This window comes from Myxocyprinus asiaticus, chromosome 19, assembly GCF_019703515.2.
Source record: "Myxocyprinus asiaticus isolate MX2 ecotype Aquarium Trade chromosome 19, UBuf_Myxa_2, whole genome shotgun sequence".
NCBI lineage: Eukaryota > Metazoa > Chordata > Actinopteri > Cypriniformes > Catostomidae > Myxocyprinus > Myxocyprinus asiaticus.
Window position 1 is genome coordinate 4487613 of NC_059362.1, and position 27388 is coordinate 4515000.

At 43.1% G+C, this 27388-nt stretch overlaps 2 protein-coding genes across 2 annotated transcripts in view; one reads left to right on the forward strand and one right to left on the reverse strand.

Annotated features, from left to right (window-relative positions):
* The window catches only part of pcmt (protein-L-isoaspartate (D-aspartate) O-methyltransferase), a 623660-nt gene that overhangs the window by 107148 nt on the left and 489124 nt on the right, over window positions 1-27388 (reverse strand). The window lies entirely within an intron of this gene.
* lyrm2 (LYR motif containing 2) overlaps window positions 26615-27388 on the forward strand; it is a 1099-nt gene continuing 325 nt past the window's right edge. Inside the window, exons 1-2 of the mRNA XM_051644920.1 lie at window positions 26615-26688; window positions 27048-27188. Of these exons, the coding sequence (XP_051500880.1) occupies window positions 26644-26688; window positions 27048-27188 (186 nt within the window). The 5' untranslated portion in view covers window positions 26615-26643. The remainder of the gene's footprint in view (window positions 26689-27047; window positions 27189-27388) is intronic.

The window sequence follows — 27388 nt, forward strand, 5'->3', positions numbered from 1 at the left end:
TCAAAAAGGGGGCTGCACAGCAGAGCAATAAAGTATTAATGAAAACATTGATGAAAACTTTTATTCAGTACAACAGCATTCTTGCTTGTGAGATATTGCTTAAATATAATGTAATTATTATTATTTATTACTACATTGAATATAACATTTTTCTATACAGTAGTAGTATATTTCTGCCGCAATTTCTTTAATTTCACGTGTCCAGTTAATTTGAGCTTTTATTTTGGTGGAAAGCCAAAAGAAACAATATGCATTTGTATGTTTTTGACGACAGCTTCACACCTCCAGATATATGGCTTAAATGTGCTTATTAAACCACAAAAGCTGCAATGTAATAATATATACACATAGTCTGCATAATAGTAAGCTTAATGTGCACTCTGAGTGCATGTTGATTGGGGTGTAATGATCCATTGATTTGGATGGATGCATGGATCAAAAAACCAACGATGTGATGTCATCGATGCAACATGCAAACATAGATTTATATTTTTTTAAGATGCACATTTATTTTGACACTCTAATCCCAGCCACATCCGTATACGCATTTCAATCAGGCGATGCAGCAACTGTATGAAATTCATTTTGCTTTATAAGTGCTAAATATGGTTCTAATGTGGGACGTGGATGTGCACGGAGTGATTGAAGCCTTAAGTTGCGCTGTGCTCTATCCATGTGCGCATCAACAGGGCTGCAAGCTCCGGTGACAGGATGGCACAGAGCCGATCACATGCGTGATTAAATTGGGCATATCAGAAGAGCCGAATCTATTTATAAAAATATAAAAAAATTAAGATATGAATAATCAAAATATTTAAATGAATAGAATTAACTAATTCAAAGAACAAAAAAAGAAATAAAATAATATAGGCCTAAATGCTCAAGCACACACACTGTCTGTTCTGACTAACAGCCTCACCTGTTGTTCCTGTCAATCAGACACGCAGTGTCAACCAATGAACCAAAGATGCGGGAGGGCAAAGCCAACTCACTCACAGACACAGTCACACATTGTTATTTATTTTTCTTTGATATGGTGCAATATTCTATTATTATGTTGTTCAGATTGTGTTCGTTTTGAATTGTTACATTTATATGCACTTTGTTTATATACATTAAAAAAGTTATACTTTAAATGCAAATGTTTAATAGCATTCTTTTTCATAAACCAATACATTTTTAAATACATTGTGGTTAAGGTATAGTATGATTTCATTTAATAATTTAATTAGAATTGTTTTAACACCAATCATAGTCAAAACATCACAAACTGTTTTACTTGAAAAAAATACAAAACATATTTTTTTTAAAGAGCCATTTGGGAGCCAAAAGAGGAGCTCTTTTTGGTGAGCTGAGCCGAATGAGCCAGCTCACTGAAAAGAGCCGGAGTGCCCATCACTAACATCAACCCCCTTACTAACATTTATCACAGTAAACTATAACAGAATTTTTCAGTACAACTGTGGAAGTTGTAGCCAAGAAAAAACACGGATTGCACACACTGTCCTGTCGTGGGTATGTAAGTATTGTGGATTGAAAGACTTGCTTGACTGTTATAGAGATGACAAATACACACTGTAGTGTTTATCTCATTTCACAAGGCAATGAGGTGTCATCAAACGATTTATCATCACATCTATGTGACTTTTTAAATATTGTTTGTTCTTCTGAAGTACCTTATTTTGTTGTGGATGTCCCAATGTGTATACTGGATTTGCACATTTCAGAGAGCTCAATAAAATATTAAAATTATATTTTGGTTGTATTTGTGAGCTAATATTTTTTTATTGATTGTGTAAAATAGACACATAATATCGTAATATTGATCGCAGGACCCTGAATCGAATCGAAATCGTATCGTGGCAGACACTGAAGTATCAGCAAACATCAGATAGCTGGCTAAGAAAATCAGTACAAGATCATATCGTGATGGAACTGGCAATTTACACTCCTAATGTTGATGCCTATGCTTATTATGAGGTGTTATCAGTGTATGAGCGGCTGGCTTTACACATTCCCTTTGAAGCACACAGCACATTCAGACTGTATGTTTATTTAAGTAAATCACAGCCTTTTGTAGCTTAATCATCATACTAGGGCATATCACAATTTTATATTGATCATTTGAGCATTGACAAGTAATCCTGTTTTTATGACTGGATTCCGTGATTCTGTCTGTGTTTTCTGCATCGCAGAAATCATAGGGCCCTACAGAATAACAGTTTGTTCATTAATCTGAAATTGCTAGTTCTTACATGAACGCTGTATGATATGATTGTATCGGCACAGCTCTAGTGTGACTTCAGAAGACTTGGAATATGGTGCACAAGTTGTATGGACAACTTATGATACTTTTATGCTGCTTTTTTGTCATTTTGGAGCTTGACAGCCCCAGTCCTCATTCACTTTTATTATATTGAAAAGAGTGGGCAAGATCGCTGTCGCTGGCCCAAAATTCATGGTTCTCCCTATGGCCAGTCCACCCCTGCAGCCAATTACATGGCATGTTCTGCTGCGCACAGGTATAAACTACAGCCTACTCATGAGTGCTAATGATGTAGCGGACAGAATGATGTAAAAATCATGTAAAGAGCACTTGGGTACTGAGAACTGTTTCTTGAGAACCAATTAAATGACTTTCATGTTGTATGGTTCTATTAATGGTTCCTGAACCATTCGATTTTCTCTGGCGTAGTGGTATTTTTTCCTCGTATAGAAACTGGTATTGTTTTTGTAGTGTGGCAGTTTATAAAAATAAATTCAACAAAATGCCAACTTTTTTATTTTTATTTAATATGTAGTTAGGACCAATCTTTGAATTGCAGGTACTTTTATCTCTCTCTTTCCCTATCTGTCACTCACTCGACGTTGTGTCGATGTAGTGACACTAGGGGTCACTCTTGGGAGCCCGAGACACCTCTGGTCTTTGATAAAAGGCCAATGAAAATTGGCGAGTGGTATTTGCATGCCACTCCCCTGGACATACGGGTATAAAAGGAGCTGGTATGCAACCACTCATTCAGATTTTCTCTTCGGAGCTGAACGGTCATGCTCACTGAGCTGAATTCCCACGACTGTTCATTCACATCTGCTGGATCTGATGGCGCATTTCAGCGGCTTCTCCCCCCTCTGCACTGGTGCACTGCAGAGAATGCCCCTGGGCGCTTTGGCAGAAATAAAAGAATATATTTCTCTAAAAGAGTATATATCTCTAAAAGAGCGGCACACACGGAACGTCTTTTTAAAGACGCGTCTTTTTAAAGATGCCTTTCCTTTGTATGTTATTCCTGGTTGCGCTCGTTATCTCTCACCTTCTGACTGTCACTATCACTGTCTTTCGTGTCTGGGCACTGCTCACACGGAGACAGCGTTCGTGGATGGGTCATGTACTCATTGCGAGAACATGTCCATGGCAACGATGCGGTCGCGGCTTACCTTCGTAAGAAAGCAAGCCACCCCAGAGGCTCCCCGCCTCGGCCCTTCTACCCACGGGTATGAGGCCAGCGCGGCTAGCACTGGGGGCGATTTGGGGACCCCAATGGGACCATCTCCGCCGGGTATCCCCCCAAGGACCTCCCATTCCCCAGCACGCTCGTCTGCCCCGATCGGGCTTCCGGATGAGTCCGCTGGCTTATCTCATGGCGAGTTCGACCTCTTATTCGGAGCCCGCGAAGGTGATGAGCTCTTGAGCGTAGCATCGGAGAGCGGGCTCATCCAGTCATACGCAGAAGCCTCAGCTGGGCTCCTCCCTTCGGGTGCGGTCGCCCAGTCACATGCTTTCCTGGGCAGCCGCGAGCGTCGGGCTAGAGTCAAACCCTCCGCTCTCCCCTGAACCCTCGCGGCTCGATGATTGATTCCTGGGCTTGCGGCGCCGCTCAAAGCCAAGCCCCGCCCCGTTCCTTTCTTCCCGGAAGTGCATGAAGAGCTGACAAGTTTGTGGGAGGCACTTTTTACTGCCTGGCCCCGATCTTTCAGCTTCCCCACCCTCACTACCCTCGATGGTGGGGTGGCCAAGGGCTATTTGGCAATCCTCCCAGTGGATAAAGGCACTCGTAGTGCACCTATGCCCGCAGAGCACCACCACCTGGCGCGGGTGCCCAAAGCTCCCATCCAAGGCCTGTAGGTTTACGTCGTCTCTGACGGCCAAGGCCTACGGTGCCGCTGGACAAACCGCCTCCGCCCTGCACACCATGGCTCTCCTGCAAGTCCGCCAAGGCTCTAAAGGAACTACACGAGGGTAGTTCTGCCCCGGGATTGATGCAGGAGCTGCACTCGGCGACCGACCTCGCTCTCCGGGTGACGAAGGTCACGGCGCGGTCTCTCGGGCGGGCAATGTCCACCTTGGTGATCCAGGAGCGCCACCTTTAGCTCAACCTGGTCGAGATGGGAGAGGCCAACAAGGCATGGTTCCTTGCTGCCCCCATTTCCCAAGTTGGACAGTCCGGCGACACCGAGGACTTTGCCCAGCAGTTCTCAGCAGTGAAGCAGCAGATGGAGGTTATCCGGCACATCCTTCCCCGGCGCAGCTCAAGATCCCGCACCCCGTCTGCTCATAGCCAAGGGCATTCCCCTGCGGTGACTGCACCGGCTATGCCGCAGCCCGCCCCTGTGGCCCGGCCCCGGCGTGGAGCCCACCGCAGGAAGCAGATGCCACCCGTCTCGCGGCCGCCAAGAACCCGCAAAAGGCTTCGAAGTGCCCCTGAGACGGGCAACCCAGGGATGACGAAACCTGCTGCTCTGGAGCTGGTAAGCAGACCACTCCATCCCCCGGTCGAGGGCCGGGAGGAGAATCTTTTGTTACCTTTGCATTTAATTGCGCTGCATGCCCAAGTGGCTACAGTACCCAAGAGTTCAGCAAGAGTGGTTTCCTTGTTCCCTGGGTCACATATCCCTGGTGCACAGCAGTCATCACGACCACCGTCCATCACTCTATTTGGCGGCGGCTGTCTCTCCGCCCCTGAGCGCCCAGCTGTGGCACAGACCCACCCCCGATGTGACAGTCTCCACGGGTCACGAGGACAGGCCTCTTCCTCCCCCGTCCCAGGCTGTTCCGGGGGTGGTCTCAAGGAGCCAGGTAAGTACTTTGATATCCCTGAACCCAGCACGGCCACGACATGGTGTGGCACCTCAGGCTCCGCCCCACCGCAAGGCCCCACTTGCCGGTACGTCTCACGAGATTGTCCCTCCGGCCGAGATGAAGAAGGGGTTTTATAGCCCCTACTTCATTGTACCGAAAAAAGGCAGTGGGTTGCGGCCAATCTTGGACCTGCGAGTAGTGAACTGGGCTTTACACAGACTCCTGTCCTAGATGCTGATGCAAAGACACCCTCTAGTGAGTGTCCGGCATCAAGATTGGTTCACGGCGGTAGACCTGAAGGACGCATACTTCCAAGTCTCGATTCTACTTCAACACACACCCTTCCTGCTGTTTGCATTCGAGGGTCGGGCGTATCAGTACAAGGTCCTCCCTTTTGGTCTGTCCTTGTTGACCTGGTGCTTTTGCACCTCAGCCGACTAGGGCTTCGGGTCAGCTGGGAAAAGAGCAAGCTCCTCCCGGTTCAGAGCATCACTTTTCTCGGTTTGGAGTTGGACTCCACGAACGAGCGTGCACAGTCGGTGCTGACCTGTTTGAAGGCGTTCAAACAGAAAAAAGCGGTTCCACTGAAATTTTTTCAGAGACTCCTGGGGCATATGGCATGCTCAGCGGTGGCCGCTCCGCTCGGGTTGATGCATATGAGACCGCTTCAGCACTGGCTTCAGACTCGAGTCCCAAGATGGGTATGGTGCCGCGGGACACATCGCGTGGCCATCACGCCGATCTGTCACCGTCTCTTCAGCCGTTGGACCGACCTCATGTTTCTACGGGCAGGCGTTCCCCTAGAGCAGGTCTCCAGACGCGTGGTCATGACAGATGCCTCCAAAATGGGCTGTGGCATTGTTTGCAATGGGCACGCAGCTGCCGGCTTATGGACGGGCCCGCGGCTGCATTGGCACATCAACTGCATCGAGTTGCTGGCAATTCTGCTTGCCCTGCTGAGGTTCCAGCCGTTGATCCAGGGCAAGCACGTGTTAGCTCGGACAGACAATGCAGCAACGGTAGCATATGTCAACCGTCAAAGCAGTCTGCGCTCCTGTTGTATGTCACAACTCGCCCGCCATCTCCTCCTCTGGTGTCAGCAGCACCTCAAGTCACTGCGAGCCACTCACATCCCGGGCGACCGTCAGCCCGGGGGGATCACGGCAGGTTACCCTCAGGGGAGAGTGGAGACTCCACAGACCCTGTGCAAGGTCAGGGAGGATGAGGAGCAGGTCATCCTGGTAGCACCCTACTGGCCCACCCAGATGTGGTTCTCGGACCTCACGCTCCTCGCAACAGCCCCCCCTGGCGAATTCCCCTGAGGAAGGACCTTCTTTCTCAGGGACGGGGCACTATCTGGCACCTGTGACCAGACCTCTGGAATTTCCATGTCTGGCCCCTGGATGGGACGTGGTGGTAGACACGATCACTCAGGCTAGGGCCCCCTCTGCGAGGCGCCTGTATGCCTTTAAGTGGCATCTGTTCGCTAAGTGGTGTTCTTCCCGACGGAAAGACCCCAGAGATGCGCAGTCGGATCTGTGCTTTCCTTCCTGTAGGAGAGGTGGGAAAGGCAGCTGTCCCCTTCCACCTTGAAGGTGTATGTAACCGCTATAGCGGCACACCACGACACAGTGGACGGTAAGTCCTTAGGGAAGCATAACCTGATCATCAGGTTCCTGAGAGATGCCAGGAGGCTGAATCCCTCCAGACCACGCCTTGTTCCCTCATGGGACCTCTCTGTAGTTCTTCAGGGTCTACAGAGAGCCCCCTTTGAGCCTTTGCAGTCAGCTGAGCTTAAGGCACTCTCCTTGAAGACTGCCCTCCTGACTGTGCTCACTTCCATCAAGAGGGTAGGAGACCTGCAAGCGTTCTCTGTCAGTGAAACGTGCCTGGAGTTTGGTCCGGGCTACTCTCACATGATCTTAAGACCCCGACCGGGCTATGTGCCCAAGGTTCCCATGACCCCTTTTAGGGACCAGGTGGTCAAGCCAGGTGGGCAAGCACTGCCCCAGGAGGAGGCAGACCCAGCTCTATCATTGCTGTGTCCGGTGCGCGCTTTACGCATCTATTTGGATCGCACGCAGAGCTTTAGAGTCTCTGAGCAGCTCTTTGTCTGCGTTGGTGCACAGCGGAAAGGAAGTGCTGTCTCCAAGCAGAGGATCGCCCACTGGCTCATTGACGCCATAGCTATGGCATATCACGCCCAGGACGTGCTGCCCCCGGTAGGGCTACGAGCCCATTCTACCAGGGGTGTAGCGGCCTCCTGGGCCCTGGCCAGGGGTGCCTCTCTAACAGACATTTGCAGAGCAGTGGGCTGGGTAACACCCAACACCTTTGCGAGGTTCTACAACCTCCGGGTGGAACTGGTTTCGTCCCGTGTAGTGGCACGCAATACAAGTGGATAAGTCCGGGATAGCTGGCCGGGTGTATCGCTTGCACATAGCGCCTTTAACCTACCCTGAGCTGAAGATGTGTGCCATTAACTCCCAGTAGTGTTCACAAACTATGTTCCCTGGTTGACTTCCTCCGAGCCCTGTGGCAGTCGAGTTTTCGGAGAGACCTGCTGCTGGCCCAGTACACGTGCTAACTAAAAGCCCTGTTCTGGGGTAGCTGCTCCGCATGTGGCTGTTCCCTGTAGGTAACCCCATGCGATGTATATCTTCCGCTAATTCGTTTCCCTGTTGGCAAACTGCGTCTTCCTTGGGCAGAGGCCCCTCTGCTACAGTCTCCATTTTTGTAGTAACTCCTCCCCTGTTGGGTAGGACCTACCATGAGACTTCCCCACATGATATACTTCCGACATAGCTCGGTAAGACCATGTGACGTATTCCCACTTAAATATCCCCCCTCTCTCTGGGTGAGATGTGGTCTCCGTGGTGTCCTCCCCTTGGGAGGGACACCGCCCGACTAGACCTGGTCGGCCCAGTCGGATAATCCCCCTTTTTTTAGGGAGTGGAAAAAAATAAGGGGAAAAGAGGCCACGACTGGGCTAGCCTGTCTCTATGTTTTGGGAAGTCGACTTGTCCCCAAAGGGCCGTTCGACACTCATAACTATGTTGGGGGAGGTTACGTGTCGGCCTGGTGCGCTGGCTACAAGGCATACAGTTGTCTGCCCGTCATACACCGCCAGTTCACGTAACACAGTTCAGCCAGTTGCGGCATTTTGTATAGGGACCCCTAGCGTCACTACATCGACACGACGTATAGTGAGTGACAGATAGGGAACGTCATGGTTACTTGTGTAACCTCTGTTCCCTGATGGAGGGAACGAGACGTTGTGTCCCTCTTGCCACAACGCTGAACTATCTGCTGAAATGGCTGGGACCTTGTCTCAGCTCCTCAGCATAAAACCTGAATGAGTGGTTGCATACCAGCTCCTTTTATACCCGTATGTCCGGGGGAGTGGCATGCAAATACCACTCGCCAATTTTCATTGGCCTTTTATCAAAGACCAGAGGTGTCTCGGGCTCCCAAGAGTGACCCCTAGTGTCACTACATCGACACAACGTCTCGTTCCCTCCATCAGGGAACGGAGGTTACACAAGTAACCATGACGTTTTTTTGGAGTTAAGACAGTTTAGTCTTTGATCATCTGACTTCTCTTCAACATTCTCAGTGTATTCAAATATCTTCTGATATGTGAACATACCCCTTACATTGAGAGACCATTAAATTGTGCTGATGATTTTCTTTAAATGCATTTGCTTTTGTTTTATCTTTATTTAAACCCCCAGGTTACACACAGCTGTGTGATTGGTGGAGTTTTGGTGTTATCCTCTATGAGACGTTGGTTGGCCAGCCTCCCTTTCTGTTAACAACTCCTCTTGAGACTAAAATGAAGGTGAGACTATATGCTGGACCTAAGGCTGCATGATTTCAACATAAAGTCATATTGCAAATATTTTGAAAATTATTGCGATTGCAGTTTGAACTGCAATAAGATAAATGTAAAACTACACGAAATTTTGGACTTTTTTAAGATTTCAGTTTCATAACACAATTCCATAAAATTGAACTGTGTAATTTTTAACAAAATTTAATTAATAAAACGTAAAATATTGAGTTTTTTTTCTTGTTAATGATTACGCAATTTTCAAGAAATTTGTTATGAAATTTAAATGCATAAATCTTAAATTATTTTTTTGAATGTAATAGCTTTTGACCAAAAATAGATGTTTTACTCATGCTCTACTGCCAATGAAAAGACTTAAGTGTCCTCTTAAAATGAACCAAACTCAAACCTTTTTCACTACAGCCAAAAGTAAATAAACAAATAAGACAGTGAAACAAAGAAAAAAAAAAAAACTGTTTTCTTCATATTCATATTGTATCTACTGACGTACATGTGTCTACTACCAATCATAAGTCAGAGGTTATGCATATACCTCATTTTTGTGACCTTGCTTAAACTTTCATTTTTAATCTGGAACAATGAAATGGCTCAAAAAAAAAAAAAAAAAAAAAAAAAAAAAAATATATATATATATATATATATATATATATATATATATATATATATATATATATATATATATATATATATATAACCCTTAACAGTAAACATAATGAGTGCAATCATTGTTTTTAATGATGTGCAACCTATACATATCTGTTTTGGGGTTTCATGACCCTTTAAGACGACATCTCCTCCTCTGTCCACAAATACGGGGTTCCATGGGGTATTTTATTTGTATATTAACTTGTAGCAGCCAAACATATTTGAAATTACGCAAAAGTGAAGTTAAAGTGAATCTAGAGCACTTGAAATAAAACAACCTTTGTGCACGTAAGCAAATGGAACCAAACTCGGAGCACATCTGCTACTCTAAATATGAGATGAAGTTGTGGAGCCAGAACCACTCTGAAAACACTGTAATGCACAATAACACAATACAGACAGCGCACATAATCTTTGTAGCGAGCAGACTATTTATTTCTTTAATTAAATCACAGCCGTTTGCGGTATAATATTCGCATAAGGTCATTTCGCGATTTTGATTGCCGCCTGCTCTGATGTGCCCCCCGAGAGATCTTATCTGAAATAGAACAGAAGTTGGCACTCTAGAGAGACATTATAATTTATGATATTCACACTCTGAACACTAGGTTTTGCTATCATGTGTTGCTATCTCATAGCACATCATTTCACAGTGCATCCTCTTTGTAGTCCCCTGCAGTTTCATCCACTGCCCAAGTTCAAAAGGCATTTTGGAAAACTCCAGATTTCCTTCAAAAAGAAAAAAATGTGAACACAAACCGAGGGTTAACTATTTTCTGTGTTCTTGTGGTATTGAAAAAAAGAAATAAAAAAATAAGGGCAGTAACAAAAGCTCTTATTCCAAAACAATATTAAAACTGACAATGTAAAGACAACATAATGGTTGCAGTAGTATCTAGCCTTTTTTATTATTACAGACATGTGATCCGCAACTAATTTGTTTTCTGCAAAACTTTTTGCATTAAAACATTCATAATTTAGTAATAGATGATCATTTTCCACCGTCTCTGGCCCTCTGTCTGAAGTGCTTGGTTTTGGCCTAAGTGCTTACTTAAAACTTCAACGTAAACACCCACTGTTCTGATTGGCTAACATCGTGCAGCCGCTAACATTCAGCCATTTTTTAAACTCAATCTGAAGAGAATGAACAAGTTCCACAACATTAAAAAACAAAATTTCAGGGGTTACACAATGCACATACAACAAATTACATCCGAATATATTAAACTGTTCATCTCAAGCACAACTGTTAACACTCACACCCTGTCTACACCAGACACAAGAGTCATGTCAAAATCAATAAAACCCATTATAATCAATGATGCTGTCTACCATGGAAGTGTCCACTGTGGTGCATTGCGTTGCGCCGACGGTAAACAGATGTCCCATTCCATTTTGTGTTACACGTGCTGGCACTACTACTGCCAACAACACAAATAAATGGTTAAGAAAGTTTGTGTTGACACACCTGATCTTTTGATAAAGCCGTTGTGTTGCATCGTGTCAACGGACGTGCCTGGTGTAAACAGGATGTCAGAACCATAAACTATCAAACAGGCATAACATTTGAAATATTCATGAATGGAACTGTTTACTTACTGTTTTGCTTTGGGTCCAAGTGTTTTAACTGCCCCATCCTTCAATAACAGTTCCTTCAATAACAGTCCCTTTGCAAATCTTGAATAATTTTATGACAATCCAAGCTGAAATACGCTGAAGACACAGCCACATGACGCACATACATAGTCCAAAGCACGGTGTAAACTACGCATACGCATCCAGTTTCCAGGATCATACTGCACTGAAATGCACATTGCCAGAAACGCATCTAAACGGTCAAAGACGACCATCCAGCACGTGTTTTCATACATCATCAATTAAAAATAGCGCAGATGAGTAAAATAATTTATCTATGATGCGTTTGTGCTCAAAACAGCAAGATGCAGCAGCTGACAGAGAGTGGATTCTTCTCTTCAGAGTTGTAACTTGACACCGCATCTTTTAAAAGTGGCACGAGATATGTATCTAGCGGTCAAAGACGTTTGTCTGTGCGTGTTTTTTTATTTAAAAAAAAAATGTTATCCCCTTTTCTCCCAATTTGGAATGCCCAATTCCCACTACTTAATAGGTCCTTGTGGTGGCGCGGTTACTCACCTCAATCCGGGTGGCGGAGGACAAGTCTCAGTTACCACGGAGGCTCACAGCACGGGAGGATCATGCTACTCTCCGCAATCCACGTACAACTTACCATGCACCCCATTGAGAGCAAGAACCCCTAATTGCGACCACGAGGAGGTTACCTCATGTGACTCTACCCTCCCTAGCAACCGGGCCAATTTGGTTGCTTAGGAGACCTGGCTGGAGTCACTCAGCACATCCTGGATTCAAACTCGCGACTCCAGGGGTGGTAGTCAGGGTGGACATACGTGGACGTTGTATTTTGACTTCGCTATATGCAACGCATAATTTAAATGAATAAAAACTGACTGTATACTGTTCACAAGACTCTAGACTGTCATTTAAAGGGTTAAACTTCTGCTGCACTGAGTCACGTGACACAACAACATGACGTTGATTTAATTGAAGCGCTCCTATGGATGCAGCGCCAACAAAAGTGCCTCTGGTTACGAAATCTGTATGTTTTTTAATTGAAACATGTTTGGTTGTAAGGAGCAGAGTCTCTAGTTTCGTTTGATATGCAGCATTAAAAAATCTATTAATTTTTTGCACGTCAGCGCTATGATAAACATGATGTCCACATATGTGGAAACTCATACTGAATTTCCTCAAAAGTAGTAAAAGCATGTTAGTTATTTTGAATAACTTTCAACACTCCTGGAAACATAATAAACAATTTGATGAAAAAAAATTATTTTCTTTTCTATAGCTTAGTGTTATTTAAAATTTCACAAAGTAGTCTCGCTGTCCACATGTGGACATTAATTTTTAGGAAATGTATTTTCTCTAGAATTTTTTTTTTTTTTTTTTTTTTTTTTTTGCTTGTTTATTAGGTGCTACTAGTTACAAATCAAAAAGCAAAACGTAAAATGTACACAGCTGTCATGCGGGGTCTCAGGAGGTTAAATAAAAAAATAAAAAATAGTCCACATGGGTCCCCTTTGGTGTTCAGGAATAGTTAGGCCACAGTAGGCCTTGTTTGTCCTTCACTCTTTGTTTCCGAACTGAAGCACCAGTGGGCAGAGCATAGGATGCGATGATGTGAAGTAGGCTTTGATGGTTTTTCGCTGTAGAGGTGGTCATGAATTAATGAGCCCCTAAAACTGGGGATTAAGTTTTCAGTTCTGAAATTTACAGAATGCTTATATATATTGGTGGCCAAAAATATTGGCACCCTTGGTAAATATGAGCAAAGAAGGCTGTGAAAAATATGTCTTTATTGTTTATCCTTTTGATCTTTCATTCAAAATATTCAAAAATATATATCCTCTAATGGACATCAAACAATTGCAAACACAACACAAGTTTTATCAAAAAACTAATATTTTTGTCAAATATATGTGTGGCACAATTATTGGCACTCCTAGAAATTCTTATGAGTAAAATACTGTATAATCTGAAATATATTCCCATTCATATTTTAATTTTTTTTTTAAATTTTTATTTTCTCCACATTTTGGAATGACCAATTCCCAATGCACTGTAAGTCCTCGTGGTGGCGTAGTGACTTGCCTCAATCCGGGTGGTGGAGGACGAATCTCAGTTGCCTCTGCATCTGAGACTGTCAATCTGCGCATCTTATCACGTGGCTTGTTGAGCGCGTTACTGCGGCATTCACGCACAGCTCACCATGTGCCCCACTGAGCATGAGAACCACATTATGGTGACCACGAAGAGGTTAACCCAATGTGACACTGCCGGTCTAGCAACCGGGCCAATTGGTTGCTTAGGAAGCCTGACTGGAGTCACTCAGCACGTTCTGGATTCGAATTTGTGACTCCAGGTGTGGTAGTCAGTATCTTTACTTGTTGAGCTACACAGCCTCCCCCCCCATATTTTAAATTTTTTAGTACACCTGGGTGACTAGGAACATGAAATTGTTCAGCCATTACTATCTGTTTCAGAGAGGTATAACTATGAAGTAACACACAAGCCAAACTCCCTTAGTCATCTATCACAAAGGCTATAAGAAAATAGCTAAAGCACTGAAAATACCCATTTCCACCATCAGGGCAATAATTAAAAAGTTCCAATCAACTGGAGATGTTAAGAATCGACCTGGAAGAGGACGCGTGTCTATATTGTCTCCAAGCACGGTGAGGAGGATGGTTCGAGTGGCCAAAAATTCTCCAAGGATCACAGCTGGAGAATTGCAAAAATTTGTTGGGTCTTGGGGTCAGAAAGTCTCCATGTCACATATTCCCTGTTTTTTGTATTGACTTTTATGTTGAAATTCTTGTTTAGTTCTCATGTTTCTGTTTCCTGTTAGTTTGTAGTCCTTTTGTAGTTTCATTTTTTGATTGGTTTTCCCCTGATTGTTTCCACAGGTGTTCCTCATTCCCTTGTTTGCCCCTGTGTATTTAAGCCCTCGTTTTCCCTGTTTCCTTTGTCAGTCTTGACATGTTTTGTCATGTTCTCTACCTGGTTCCCGGTCTGAATAGTGCACTGAGAGAACTGATGCCTCCGGCTGATCCTCACTGGACGCTCAGCGAATATGTGGAGAAGGCTCTTGAACTCTGCAGTTCCCTTTATACAGTAGATTATGGTGGGAACCCCGGGCCAAAACCTGTGTCTTCGGCTCCCTTGTCCAAGCCTTCCACGGCCCCTGTCTCGAAGCCTTCCACGGCCCCTGTCCCGTAGACTTCCACGGCCCCTGTTCCGAAGCCTTCCACGGCCCCTGTCCCGAAGCCTTCCACAGCCCCTGTCCCGAAGCCTTCCACGGCCCCTCTCTCGAAGCCTTCCACGGCCCCTGTCTCCAAGTTGTAAGATCTGCCACTAATGTCAGTGCGTAGGTTCATGAAGATCCTACCTCAAAAACTGTCTGCACCCACACCTGCCTTGGTCAATGAGCCAGCGCCCACGCCTGCCACGGTCAATGAGCCAATGCCCACGCCTGCCACGGCCAATAAGCCAATGCCCATGCCTGCCACAGCCAATGAGTTGCCAGCCTCGTCGTCCCAGAGCCAGCGTTGCCAACCTCATCTGTCCCAGAGCCAGCATTGCCAGCCTCGTCCATCCCAGAGTCAGCGTTGCCAGCCTCGCCCGTCCCAGAGCCAGCATTGCCAATTTCGGCCATCCAGAGGGGGAGGAAGAGAAGAAATGTTTCTGTTCCCAAGTCTCTTCCCATGTACACGACCACGGAGGTCATTTCCGAGTCTTTGCCCCAGAGTCTTCCACGGCTCCGCCCCCAGAGTCTTCCACGGCTCTGCCCGCTCCCCCAGAGACTATTCCTCCAGCGGCTCTGCCTGCTCCCCCAGAGACTCCTCCTACAGTGGCTCTGCCGCCTGACCCAGTCCTTGTCCTGCAGCTGCCTTCCAGGCCACCTGACCCTGTCTCGGCCTTGTGTCCGTCTCCCAGGCCTCCTGACCCTGTCTCGGCCTTGTGGCTGCCTCCCAGGCCTCCTGACCCTGTCTCGGCCCTGCGTCCGCCTCCCAGGCCTCCTGATCCTGTCTTGGTCCTGCGGCCACCTCCCCGGACTCCTGACCCAGTCCCCACCTTGAGGTCATCTCCTTGGTCTCCTGGCCATCAGCCTGATCTGCTCTGGTCTCCTGGCCATCCGCCTGATCTGCTCTGGTCTCCCTGGTCTCCTGGCCGTCTGCCTGATCTGCTCTGGTCTCCCTGGTCTCCTGGCCACCTGCCTGATCTGCTCTGGTCTCCTGGTTGCCCGCATGATCTGATCTGCTCTGGTGTCCTTGGTCTCCTGGCCATCCGCCTGATCTGCTCTGGTCTCCTGGCCGTCCACCTGATCTGCTCTGGTCTCCTGGCCATCTGCCTGATCTGCTCTGGTCTCCTTTGTCTCCTGGCCATCCGCCTGATCTGCTCTGGTCTCCCTGGTCTCCTGGCCGCCCGCCTGATCTGCTCTGGTTTACTTGGTCCTCCGAGCCTGCAGCGTCGCCCTGGCTCTCCATCCCTCAGCCTCCGCCTTGGTTTCAAGCCTCCCTTCATTTTTATTCTGAGTTACTTTGTTCATCTTTTGTTTCCATTAAAAACTGCCCTTAGATCCTCCATCCTTGCCAGCCTCATTACACTCCTAAACTACAATCAGATGTCACCTATATCACAACAAGTTGTTTGGAAGGGTTTCAAGAAAAAAAGCCTCTGCTCTCATCCAATAACAAATTCAAGCGTCTTCAGATTGCCAGACACTACTGGAACTTCAAATGGGACCAGGTTCTATAGTCAGATAAAACAAAAATAGAGCTTTTTGGCAGCAAACACCAGAGATGGGTTTGGTGCACACAGAGAGGTAGCCATATGGAAAAGTACCTCATGCCCACGGTTAAATATGGTGGTGGATCTTTGACGTTGTGGGGCTGTTTTTATGCCAAAGGTCCTGGACATCTTGTTCGGAGACAAGGCATCATGGTCATTTCCTATCAAATACCAGCAGATAAAAATATAAAAACCTGACTGCATCAGCCAGAAAGCTTAAAATGGGCCCTGGTTGGATCTTCCAGCAAGACATTGATCCAAAACACACATCAAAATCAACACAAAAATGGTTCACTGACCACAAAATCAAGGCCATCCCAGTCTCCTGACCTGAACCCCATAGAAAACCTGTGGGGTGAACTGAAGAGGAGAGTCCACCATGCGGAATTTGAAGGATCTGAGAGCTGTTATCTTGGAAAAGGGAGGTTGCACAAAGTATTGAATAAAAGGGTGCCAATAATTGTTTCACACATACACTACCGTTCAAAAGTTTAGGGTCACTTACTCATTCTTTATTTCATTTTTTTTTTTTTAACATTTTAGAATAATAGTAAAGTCATCATAACTATGGAATAACATAAATGGAACTATGGGAATTATGTTGTGACTAAAAAAATCCCAAATAAATCAAAACTGTGTTATATTTTAGCATCTTCAAAGTAGAGACCCTTTGCCTAGATTTTGTAGAAATGTACTCTTGGCATTTTCTCAACCAACTTCTTGAGGTATCACCCTGGGATGCTTTTTAAACAGTATTGAGGGAGTTCCCATCTACACTACCGGTCAAAAGTTTTGAAACACTTGCCTGAAATGTTTCTCATGATCTTAAAAATCTTTTGATCTGAAGACGTATGCTTAAATATTTGAAATTAGTTTTTTAGACAAAAATATAATTGTGCCACCATATTAATTTATTTCATTATAAAATTCAAATTTAATAATAATAATAAAACAAAGTTTTTGAAATTGATGACTTGGACCAAATAATAAAGAAAAGCAGCCAATAAGTGCCCAACATAGATGGGAACTCCTTCAATACTGTTTAAAAAGCATCCCAGGGTGATACCTCAAGAAGTTGGTTGAGAAAATGTCAAGAGTACATGTCTGCAAATTCTAGGCAAAGGGTGACTACTTTGAAGATGCTAAAATATAACACAGTTTTGATTTATTTTGGATTTTGTTTAGTCACAACATAATTCCCATAGTTCCACTTATGTTATTCCACAGTTTTGAAGACTTTACTATTATTCTAAAATGTGAAAAAAAAAATTATAATAAAGAATGAGTAAGTGTTTCAAAATTTTTGACCGGTAGTGTATATTAGGCACTTAGTGGCTGCTTTTCTTAATTATTCGGTCCAAGTCATCCATTTCAAAAACTTTTTTTTTTAAATAAAATTTTAGTTTTGTAATTAAATAAATTAATATGTTGGCACAATTATATTTTTGTCTACAAAACTCATTTAAAATATTTAAGCATATGCCTTCAGATCAAAAGATTTTTAAGATCATGAGAAACATTTCAGGCAAGTGACCCCAAACTTTTGAACGGTAGTGTATATTTGACAAAAATATTTGATTTTGATAAAACTTGTGTTGTGTTTGCAATTGTTTGATATCTATTAGAAGATATATTTTTGTGAATATTTTGGTGTATGTTTAGTGTGAATGTGAGGGGTGAATCTCACAAAAACAAGAACAGGTCATATTTCACCTGAAAATCAAAAGAAATTAAGAAATTATATTTTGAAGACAATGAAGTCTGTTTTAGGACCATTAAGATTTTTTTTTTAATTGTGAATACTTTTTTTTAAGAACAATTAAGCCTGTTCCATAATGAAAAACAAAATATGAATAATATTTTGTGTATGAAAATATCAATGTAGAATTTTTTTTTCTGCCTTTATTTTCTGCTGATTTAAATTTGTACTGCATTAATGAGATTCACCTTTGGAAAATCTCTTTTTTTTAAATAATTTGTGGGGGGAAATTCGCTTGATTGTCATGAAAATATTGTTGCAATGCAAAACACTTTAATTATCATTAAATATAATTACATTATATTTTGCATAAAGAATCTTATTTTTATTTTGATGCTGGGGTGAAATATGTCCAGGACATAGTCTTACCTTTGTGAGATTCACCCATATATAATGTGTGTGTGGGTGTGTTTTTTTTTTATTTTTTTTTTTATGTTTTTATGTTCTTTCTCTTCTATCTTTGGTGGTTTGACTGGTCGAGTCTGCCTTAAGACAAGCGAGAATCTAATGATGCAGTGGAGTTGTGTACATTTTACACCACTAAAGACTTTTTAAATGCTAGTTGAAACGAAGAGTTGAATAATTCCTTCTTCAGATGATGTCTTTAGTTATGATTGTGTGATTTGTTTCTTACTCAGAGCGGCCCGTCAATAAACTGCACAGGGACTGATCAAACTCTAATTCTTCTGCTGCTGTGACTTTGATTTCATGCTTTTCTTTCACCAAAACCTAGAGGGAAATCATCCATGAAATCTGGAAAATTAAACTGCCTGGGTGAATCTCTCATAAAACATGTCCAGTTCATATTTCACCTTAAAAAAAAAGAAGAAATTATATTTTGCATAAATGATGCCTGTAAAAAATACTGTAATGCAAAGATTTTTATAAAAATCATAATAAATTTAAAGGAGAACAACTAATGTTGGGCCTCATGTATTCAGATAGAAGACAAAGGCAGGCCTTACAGTCATGAAAAACATTCCTCAAGCCCCCTCCTTTTAAGTCAGATGTTGTACTGATAAAAATCGCGCCAAAATCAAACAAAGGGAGTCCAAAACAGACTACAGATCCATGAAGCCTTGCCCTCTAAAGGATCGAGCTCTCAACTCCTATTGGATGAGGCACACAACAGAACGTCCCTCAAACATGACATCATCAGGACTTCAAATAATTCTGAAATGCTTCCAAAGTGGCTTCCAGTGACTTAGTTCACCGAATACGGACGTAGCTTTTTGCTGCTCTCTGGTGCAGCCTCGTGGCATAAGGAAGTAATGTCCGACTTGAAACTGTAGCCATACAATCTCCATCTCGCTGGACGAGCTGAGATTACTCTGTGTTCAACCGAACACTCTAACGGATCCGAAGGAGACCGCTGAGCAATTCGCATCTTCATCCGTTGGCCTACAGAAGTGAAGAGATTAAAGATTTCTCTTCCATCTTCAATCAAGTCGACATTTCTGAGTTCTCCGCCAGCCCGCCGAGAATCAACAGCCGTACCGCCTGCCGACAGTGCGTGGAAATGGCCTCTCGTCATCACACGAGCCTCAAGAAACCGGGTCAAAGTTAAATGACGGAGGAAAACACATTCTACCTGTGTCCTCATGCGATTCAAGTAAGAGGTTTACGTCTGGGCAGAGATAGAATATTATAGTGTGCTATTCTTGTGTTTCAAGGTTTTTGCTTGTACAGTTTAGGGACCGCCATGTCCGCTCATTATTAATACTCAGGGTATTAATTATCACGAATTTGTTTTGCTGTATTGTGGTCCAACCAAATTGGACTGTTGTGCATTTTCGCCATCGCGGGTGAGACAGCAACTGAGTTCATCCATTAAAGAGTCCAATAACAAGGGACTTTTACGAGCCCCGCTCGTAAAACCGCGTCTCTGAGTGATGAACACGGCTGCTTCATCTCCCGCTATCGCGAAATCAGCTTTCGGGCTGTCACTTAATCTCTCTCTCTCTCTCTCTCTCTCTCTCTCTCTCTCTCTCTCTCTCTCTCTCTCTCTCTCTCTCACTAACCACACTGACACACACACACTTTATGTGTTATAGGATTATTTTATTTCCATATCTAATCATATCACTGTTTAGTTTGTAGTTGTAAGTCGGGAGTTTATTGACTGCATTGTATTAATTATTAATTGATATTACTGCATAAATAAACTTTGTTTATATTACAAAGAGAAGTGTTTTGGTTTGTTTTGCATACACCTGTGTCATGCTGACGGGATGTCAGTGCTCGGATTCAAACCTTCATTCATTGTTTTTTTCCCGAAAATCGATATTCTTCGGATGTCGATTTTCCTAAGAAAACAATCTAATATTGAGACTGTTTTAATATTCGGTTATTAGTCCCTGATTTCAGGGTGGTGCCCCGTCAATGTTAATCCTTATTAATATTCTATTGATTTTTGATAACTGATAATTATCTTTGATTGAATTTGAATGATCAATAAGCTAGTGTTAATTTTAATGTTTCATCGACGTTAACAATTAACGATTATCTTTGATAACTGTTGATTTAAAGGATTAAAAAAAGCTAACATTGATTCTCATCAATGTTCTATTGATTTTAATAATTAATATTATCTTTGATAATTATTAATTATTGCTAATAACCAAACTTGCTCCTAAACGTAGCACATTACATTTACTGGAGTCCCATATGAGGTTTTAATGAGTTAGATCCAATGAATTAATTTAAATATTGATTAATAACTACAGAAATAATTATTAATTATTTCTGATAGTAACCCTGATCTAAACAACCAGTAAAGCCCTACAATAATATTACCATGATGGACGAATACTTGGAATTACAGTATTGAGAATTTTGGGGGGAATATGCCGAATTGTCATGAAAGTATGTTCTAAAAAGTAGTCTTTGTTTTCTTTAAGCTAAATGTAATTTCTTATTTGTCTCTTTTCATTTTTAGGTGAAATATGTTCTTTACAGGTTTCATGAGACTCCCAACAGAAAACTTTGTAAATTGTTGCTCTTCTATGTATTTTCTATTTATACACACAAAGTTGTATATATAAATTATACAGTGTTAATTTGTAAATTCCTTTTGCCCGTCCTCAGTCCCAAAGGTTTAGGAAATAAACCGTGACGTATATCCTGTTCTCTTCTCTGTCAACTGATTGCTAGCCATTCATATACCTGTTTTTCCATTGTAATGCAATTCCAACCCAACTGTGTTACTACCAAAACCTTTTTGTTCTTTTTCTGCAAGAACGGTCACATAACGACAAAATACTACATATGGATCATCAATAATTTTATTGTTCTGAATTCTCTCTAATAACCTGTGCAGCTCTGAATGTAATAATGAACTCTTCTTTGATTAAACTGGTGGGTTCATTCCCAGGAAGAGCAGCTGTAACTATTTTGAGTGTAAATTTGTCTTGAATGTAAGAGGTGGTGATGAATAAAATGTCTAAGCACAAACCAACACATGTGATTTCTGTGGCCGTGTCTAATGTTTGTTAGACAAATTATGGTGTGTACAGTGTCTGTAGAAATTTAGAGACTATATTCTAGATGCAGAACACATTAACAGGTGGATAGTTAGCACAAAACAAGTCCATTACATTTTATAGAGTGGAACAGTGCCCCACCATCTGTGTTCTGGAAGTATTTTACCCATTCTTTTCTTCTATAGACTTTTAATAAAATATTTCATAAAAGAGTAGTAAGCCATGGACCAAACCAACCAGCTCTGAGGTGAATCACAACATCACTAACTTTGTTTTGAGGCAAAAAAGTAGAAAGGTACAAGACTGTGTACTTACCATCTTTCATGTGGGCACAAACTACAATGCCATGAAGCATTGCGAATTATGTCATTGAATAAAAAATTATGGAAATATATAAAACTACTCTATTTTAGGTTGTTGTTTATGAGTATAGAAACAGTCGAATTTACGTTTACTGCAAAATATCCCAATACGTACAAATATATAAGTAGATTAAGGGTGAAGGGAGACCGATTCAATTACGTCATTTACGGTGCGTTATGGCAGCACGCGACTCCGAGGAACATTTTGTGGGTTTCATTGGACGCAGTTCTCTGATTGGTGGGTCTTTCTCTGCTGTACCATGGGTAATGTACTTGTTTACCACAAATTCCGCTATCAAACACGATTTGTAAACAATGAAGTTGAGATAATGCAGACGGATGGCTTCAACGGAAGCATATACCATCTATGAACATAAGTTATTAAGTTATTGTTGAATATCAATTTGTCTATGGGATAAATGAACAGAATTTTTACTCCTGGAACCAGACTGTTGCGTTCTGTTGAATCAACATCAAGATTTTAGCTTATATGAAAATGTATAAAGAACAGTGTATATTCTAGTTTTTCACCATTATAAAACACCTTTTAATTGCTTCCACTAGTTCACTAGTCCTGCAGTGTAACAATCTTACATCTTGCAATTGCTGCTGGTGTCAAGATTTATAGTGAAATAGGAGTTATAATTTGGTCTGTTCTCATCCAAAACTCACGGATTCACCCATGCATATTTGTAAAAACACAAAGGCAGCATAAAAGTAATCCAGTCAATTTAAGTAGTTTAATCCACGTCTTCTGAAGCGATCCAGTTGGTTCTGGGTTGAGAATGGACCAAAATGTAACTCCTTTTTCACTGTACATCTTACCATTGCAGTATCTAGGCACAATCAGAATTTCAAGCTTGATTACACTGCCTAGTGGCTAAGGCATGCACAGAGCGCTAGATGGTGCTATAAGAAGTGTAATCGAGCTTGAAATCATGATTGCCAAGGATGGCAAGATTTATAGTAAAATAAAGTTACATTTTGGTCTGTTCTCACCCAAAACTGTTTGGATCACTTCAGAAGACATTGATTAAACCACTGGAGTCTTATGGATTACTTTTAAGCTGCCTTTATGTGTTTTTCTGAGCTTTAAAGTTTTGGTCACCATTCACTTGCATTGTATGGACCTAAAGAGCAGAGATAGCCTTCTAAAAATCTTTATTTGTGTTCTGTAGAAGAAAGAAAGTCATTCACATCTGGAATGGCATGAATAAATGTTGAGAGAAGTTTCATTTTTTTGGCTGAACAATTCCTTTAATGTCAATAACCCATGTATATTTAATACACAATTGCATTTATGGTTTCTTATTGTCATTTGCTCATACGAACAACATTTAACATCCACAGTCCATCATCTAGTCAAATCAAATCAAATCAAATAACTTTTATTGTCACACAGCCATATCCACAAGTGCAATGGTGTGTGAAATTCTTGGGTGCAGTTCCGATCAACATAGCAGTCATGACAGTGATGAGACATATACCAATTTACAATAACATTAGATTAACACAGCACAATTTAAAGTCTAATATACACATAATTACACACAACACAATATATAAATAATAACATACACTGTACAGTATACAATACACACAATATAGATACACATTATTCAATAAAAAAAGTATATATAGTATATATAGAATGTACAGTAGGTTGTATTGTACTGTATTGACATTCAGGCTGTCGGTTGATAGTAAGTTGTTAAGAGAGAATATAATATAATAATAATATAATTTATGACAGTCCGGTGTGAGATATAAGAGTAAGAGTAATAAAGTGCAGTGCTGATGTATTTTGATCGTGGGAGATCAAGAGTTCAAAAGTCTGATTGCTTGGGGGAAGAAGCTATCATGGAGTCGGCTGGTGTGGGTCCTGATGCTGCGATACCGCCTGCCTGATGGTAGCAGGGAGAACAGCCCATGGCTCGGGTGGCTGGAGTCTCTGATGATCCTCCGAGCTTTTTTCACACACCGCCTTGTATATATTTCCTGGAGGGAGGGAAGCTCACCTCCGATGATGTGTCTGGCAGTTCGCACAACCCTTTGAAGTGCTTTGCGGTTGTGGGCTGTGCTATTGCCGTACCAGGCAGAGATGCAGCCAGTCAGGATGCTCTCTACAGTGCAGGTGTAGAACCGTGTAAGGATGTGGCGGTTCATTCCAAACTTCCTCAGCCGTCTCAGGAAGAAGAGGCGCTGATGAGCCTTCTTCACAACGGCTTCAGTGTGGATGGACCATGTGAGTTCCTCAGTGATGTGGACACCCAGGAACTTGAAGCTGCTGACTCTCTCCACTGGTGCTCCATTGATGGTGATGGGACTGTGTTCTCTGTCTTTTCTTCTGAAGTCCACCACAAGCTCCTTTGTCTTACTGACTTTGAGGGAGAGGTTGTGCTCCTGACACCAGTGTGTCAGAGTGTGCACCTCCTCTCTCATCATTGTCTGTGATCAGACCTACCACCGTCATGTCATCAGCAAACTTAATGATGGCATTGGAGCTATGTGTTGCCACACAGTCATGTGTGTACAAGGAATACAAGAGTGGGCTGAGAACACAGCCCTGTGGGGCTCCAGTGTTGAGGGTCAGTGATGAGGAGATGTTGCTGCCTATTCTAACCACCTGGTGTCTGCTTGACAGGAAGTCCAGGATCCAGCTGCACAGCGAGGTGTTTAAACCCAGAGCCCGGAGTTTCTCATCTAGCTTGGAGGGCACTATGATGTTGAATGCTGAGCTGTAGTCTACAAACAACATTCTCACATAAGTGTTCTTTTTTTCCAGGTGGGAGAGAGCATTGTGTATTGTAGATGCATGGCATCATCAGTGGAGCAGTTGTTGCGGTATGCAAACCGCAATGGGTCTAGAGAGAGAGGCAGCACAGAGCAGATGTAATCTCTGATTAGTCTCTCAAAGCATTTGCTGATGATGGGGGTCAGAGCAACAAGACGCCAGTCATTTAAGCATGTGATTTTTGATTGCTTTGGAACAGGCACAATGGTGGATGTTTTAAAGCATGTGGGGACTACAGACAAAGAGAGGGAAAGGTTGAAAATGTCAGTAAAAACATCAGCCAGCTGGTTCGCGCACGCTCTGATGACGCGGCCCGGAATGCCGTCTGGGCCCGCGGCTTTGCGGATATTCACCCGTCGGAAGGATCGTGTTAAATCCGCTACAGAGACGGAGAGTGAACTAACCTCTGTAGCTTTGGCCGCGAGAGCCCTCTCCGCGAGGGCAGTGTTATTTCCCTCAAAACGAGCATAAAAAGTATTTAGCTCATCCGGGAGAGAGGCAGCGGTGTTAATGGCGGAGTTTTTATTCCCTTTAAAGTCTGTGATGATATTAATTCCCTGCCACATGCTTCTAGAGTTGGTGGTGTTAAACTGTCCTTCAATCTTGTTCCTGTACTGGCGTTTTGCTGTTCTGATAGTTTTTCGGAGGGCATAACTGGCTTGTTTATGCTCCTCCGCGTTCCCGGAATTAAAAGCAGAGGTCCGCACATTAAGTGCCGCATGAACATCGCTATTTATCCATGGCTTCTGGTTCGGATAGATCCGTGTTGTTCTGGTTGGAACGACGTCCTCCACGCACTTTTTGATGAAACACATTACGCTCTCAGCGTAAAGCTCGATGTCGTCATCAGAGGCGGACCGGAACATCTCCCAGTCTGCGTGATCAAAACAGTCTTGTAGCGTAGAGTCTGATTGGTCCGACCAGCACTGGATCGTTCTGAGGGTGGGTGCTTCCTGTTTCAGTTTCTGCCTGTACGCGGGCAGAAGCAGAATGGAAGAGTGGTCCGATTTGCCAAATGGTGGGCAGGGGAGGGATTTGTAGCCATCCCGGAAGGGAGAGTAGCAATGGTCCAAAACCCGGTCCCCTCGTGTGTTGAAACTAATGTGCTGGTGGTATTTTGGTGTGACTGATTTGAAACTGGCTTTATTAAATTCCCCGGTCACAATGAACGCGGCCTCAGGGTGTGCGTTTCCTGCTCACTTATACTCCCATACAGCTCCTTGAGTGCCCAGTCTGTGTCGGCTTGTGGCGGGATGTACACAGCAGTGATAATGACCGCTGTGAATTCCCTCAGTAGCCAGAATGGTTGACACAGAAGCATGAGAAATTCCAGATCAGGAGAGCAGAAAGACTTGATAGAATGTACCTTCCTCTGATCACACCAGGATTTGTTGATCATAAAACATACACCACCACCTCTGCTTTTACCTGAGAGGTCTTTCGCTCTGTCTGTTCGGTTCAATGGCTGAGTCTGGAATCTCCGCAGACATCCAAGTTTCTGTTAGGCAGATAATGCAGCAGTCCCTCGTCTCTTGTTGGAAAGAGATCCACGCTTTCAGCTCACAGAGCTTGTTATCCAGAGACTGAATATTCGCCAGTAGAATACTGGGTAGCAGGGGTCGATTTGCATGGCGTCTTACTCCGATGAGAACGCCTGCTCTGTTTCCCCTTTTCCTCCTGCGTTTCCGCATCCGGACTGCCCAGACAAAGGGCTCCGCTTGCGTGTTTGTAAACAGCGGGTCGGCACTGAGGAATTTGAAGTCAGGTTTACAGTGTGAAATTGCTGAACCAATGTCCAAAAGTGTTTGTCTATCGTAGACAATAAGGCAGACAACATCCAAGACAAAAAACATAAGAATTGTAAACAAAACAAACAACACTACCATGTTGTGTCGGAGCTCGCAACACAGCAGCCATACTCGGTGCCATCTTGAGTCCCTGATTACATAGTATGTTAATAATGATCCATAGCAATAATGTCTAACTAATTACTGGCACGCTGCAATGAAAATAAGCAAACATTAATATAATATAATAAATATAAAATAATATTATATAATATAAAAACAACATGTAAAAATATGGTGATGCCATATACTTATATTTTCCCACAGTGCAGTAACTTAATTGGAAAAAGAAATTCTCTATACAATTCAATCCAAGGACTTTTGTCATAAAACAGCTTTTGTTTTTTTTTTGTTTTTTCTCCGTCGGAGATTGTGACGTCACTTCTTCTGACCAATGACAAACAACCTGTGGATCTGTGAACTCCGCCCCCAACATGGCAGCGTCTAGATTACCTCCAGCGGCTCTGAGTCTCAAACAGGTAAATTCACCGTCACAACGACTGAAATCCTACTGTCGTAAACGCCTAACGTTAGCACTGAAACCTCTGTGTTGTTAATGGTGAATTTCAAAACAAATGTTGTAAAGATGTGTCCTCGCGTTTTAAAACAGCCAGACAGATTTCCAAGGGGCCGTTCACACAGGACGCGTCCTGTCAGACCTATCTCTTTGGTTGCTGTTTTGCTAATAAGTAAAAAAAAAAAAACATTGAAAACCCGAGACCCCTGCGTTGATCCTATTGCATTGCGCTCCGTTGTTTCTGAATGCAACTACGCGTCTTGTGTGAACGCCCACTCAGTTGTGAAGTAAACCGCTGTTCTCCTGTGCTGTTGTGGTCAGTTTTTACAGAGGCAGAAGGTTCTGGGCGTGTACAGAAATTTGCTCCGAATCATCCACAAAATACCTGATGAGTCTGATCGCAGGTATATGAGAGACTGGGCCAGAGAAGAGTTCAAGAGGAACAAGAGCGAAACAAACCAGGTGCCTTTATAAGCCGGTCACGAAATTTGTACACTGACAAATAGTGTGATAGTCTAATACTTTAATATAGTTGCACATAATGGTCTTGACTGTGGAGTAAGTTTGCAGCTCTGAAAGTTACTGTATACTTGCATAGTACATCAAACTCTTATTTCAAAATGTCTTCCATTTGATATAGAAGACAAACTTCTACTATTCTA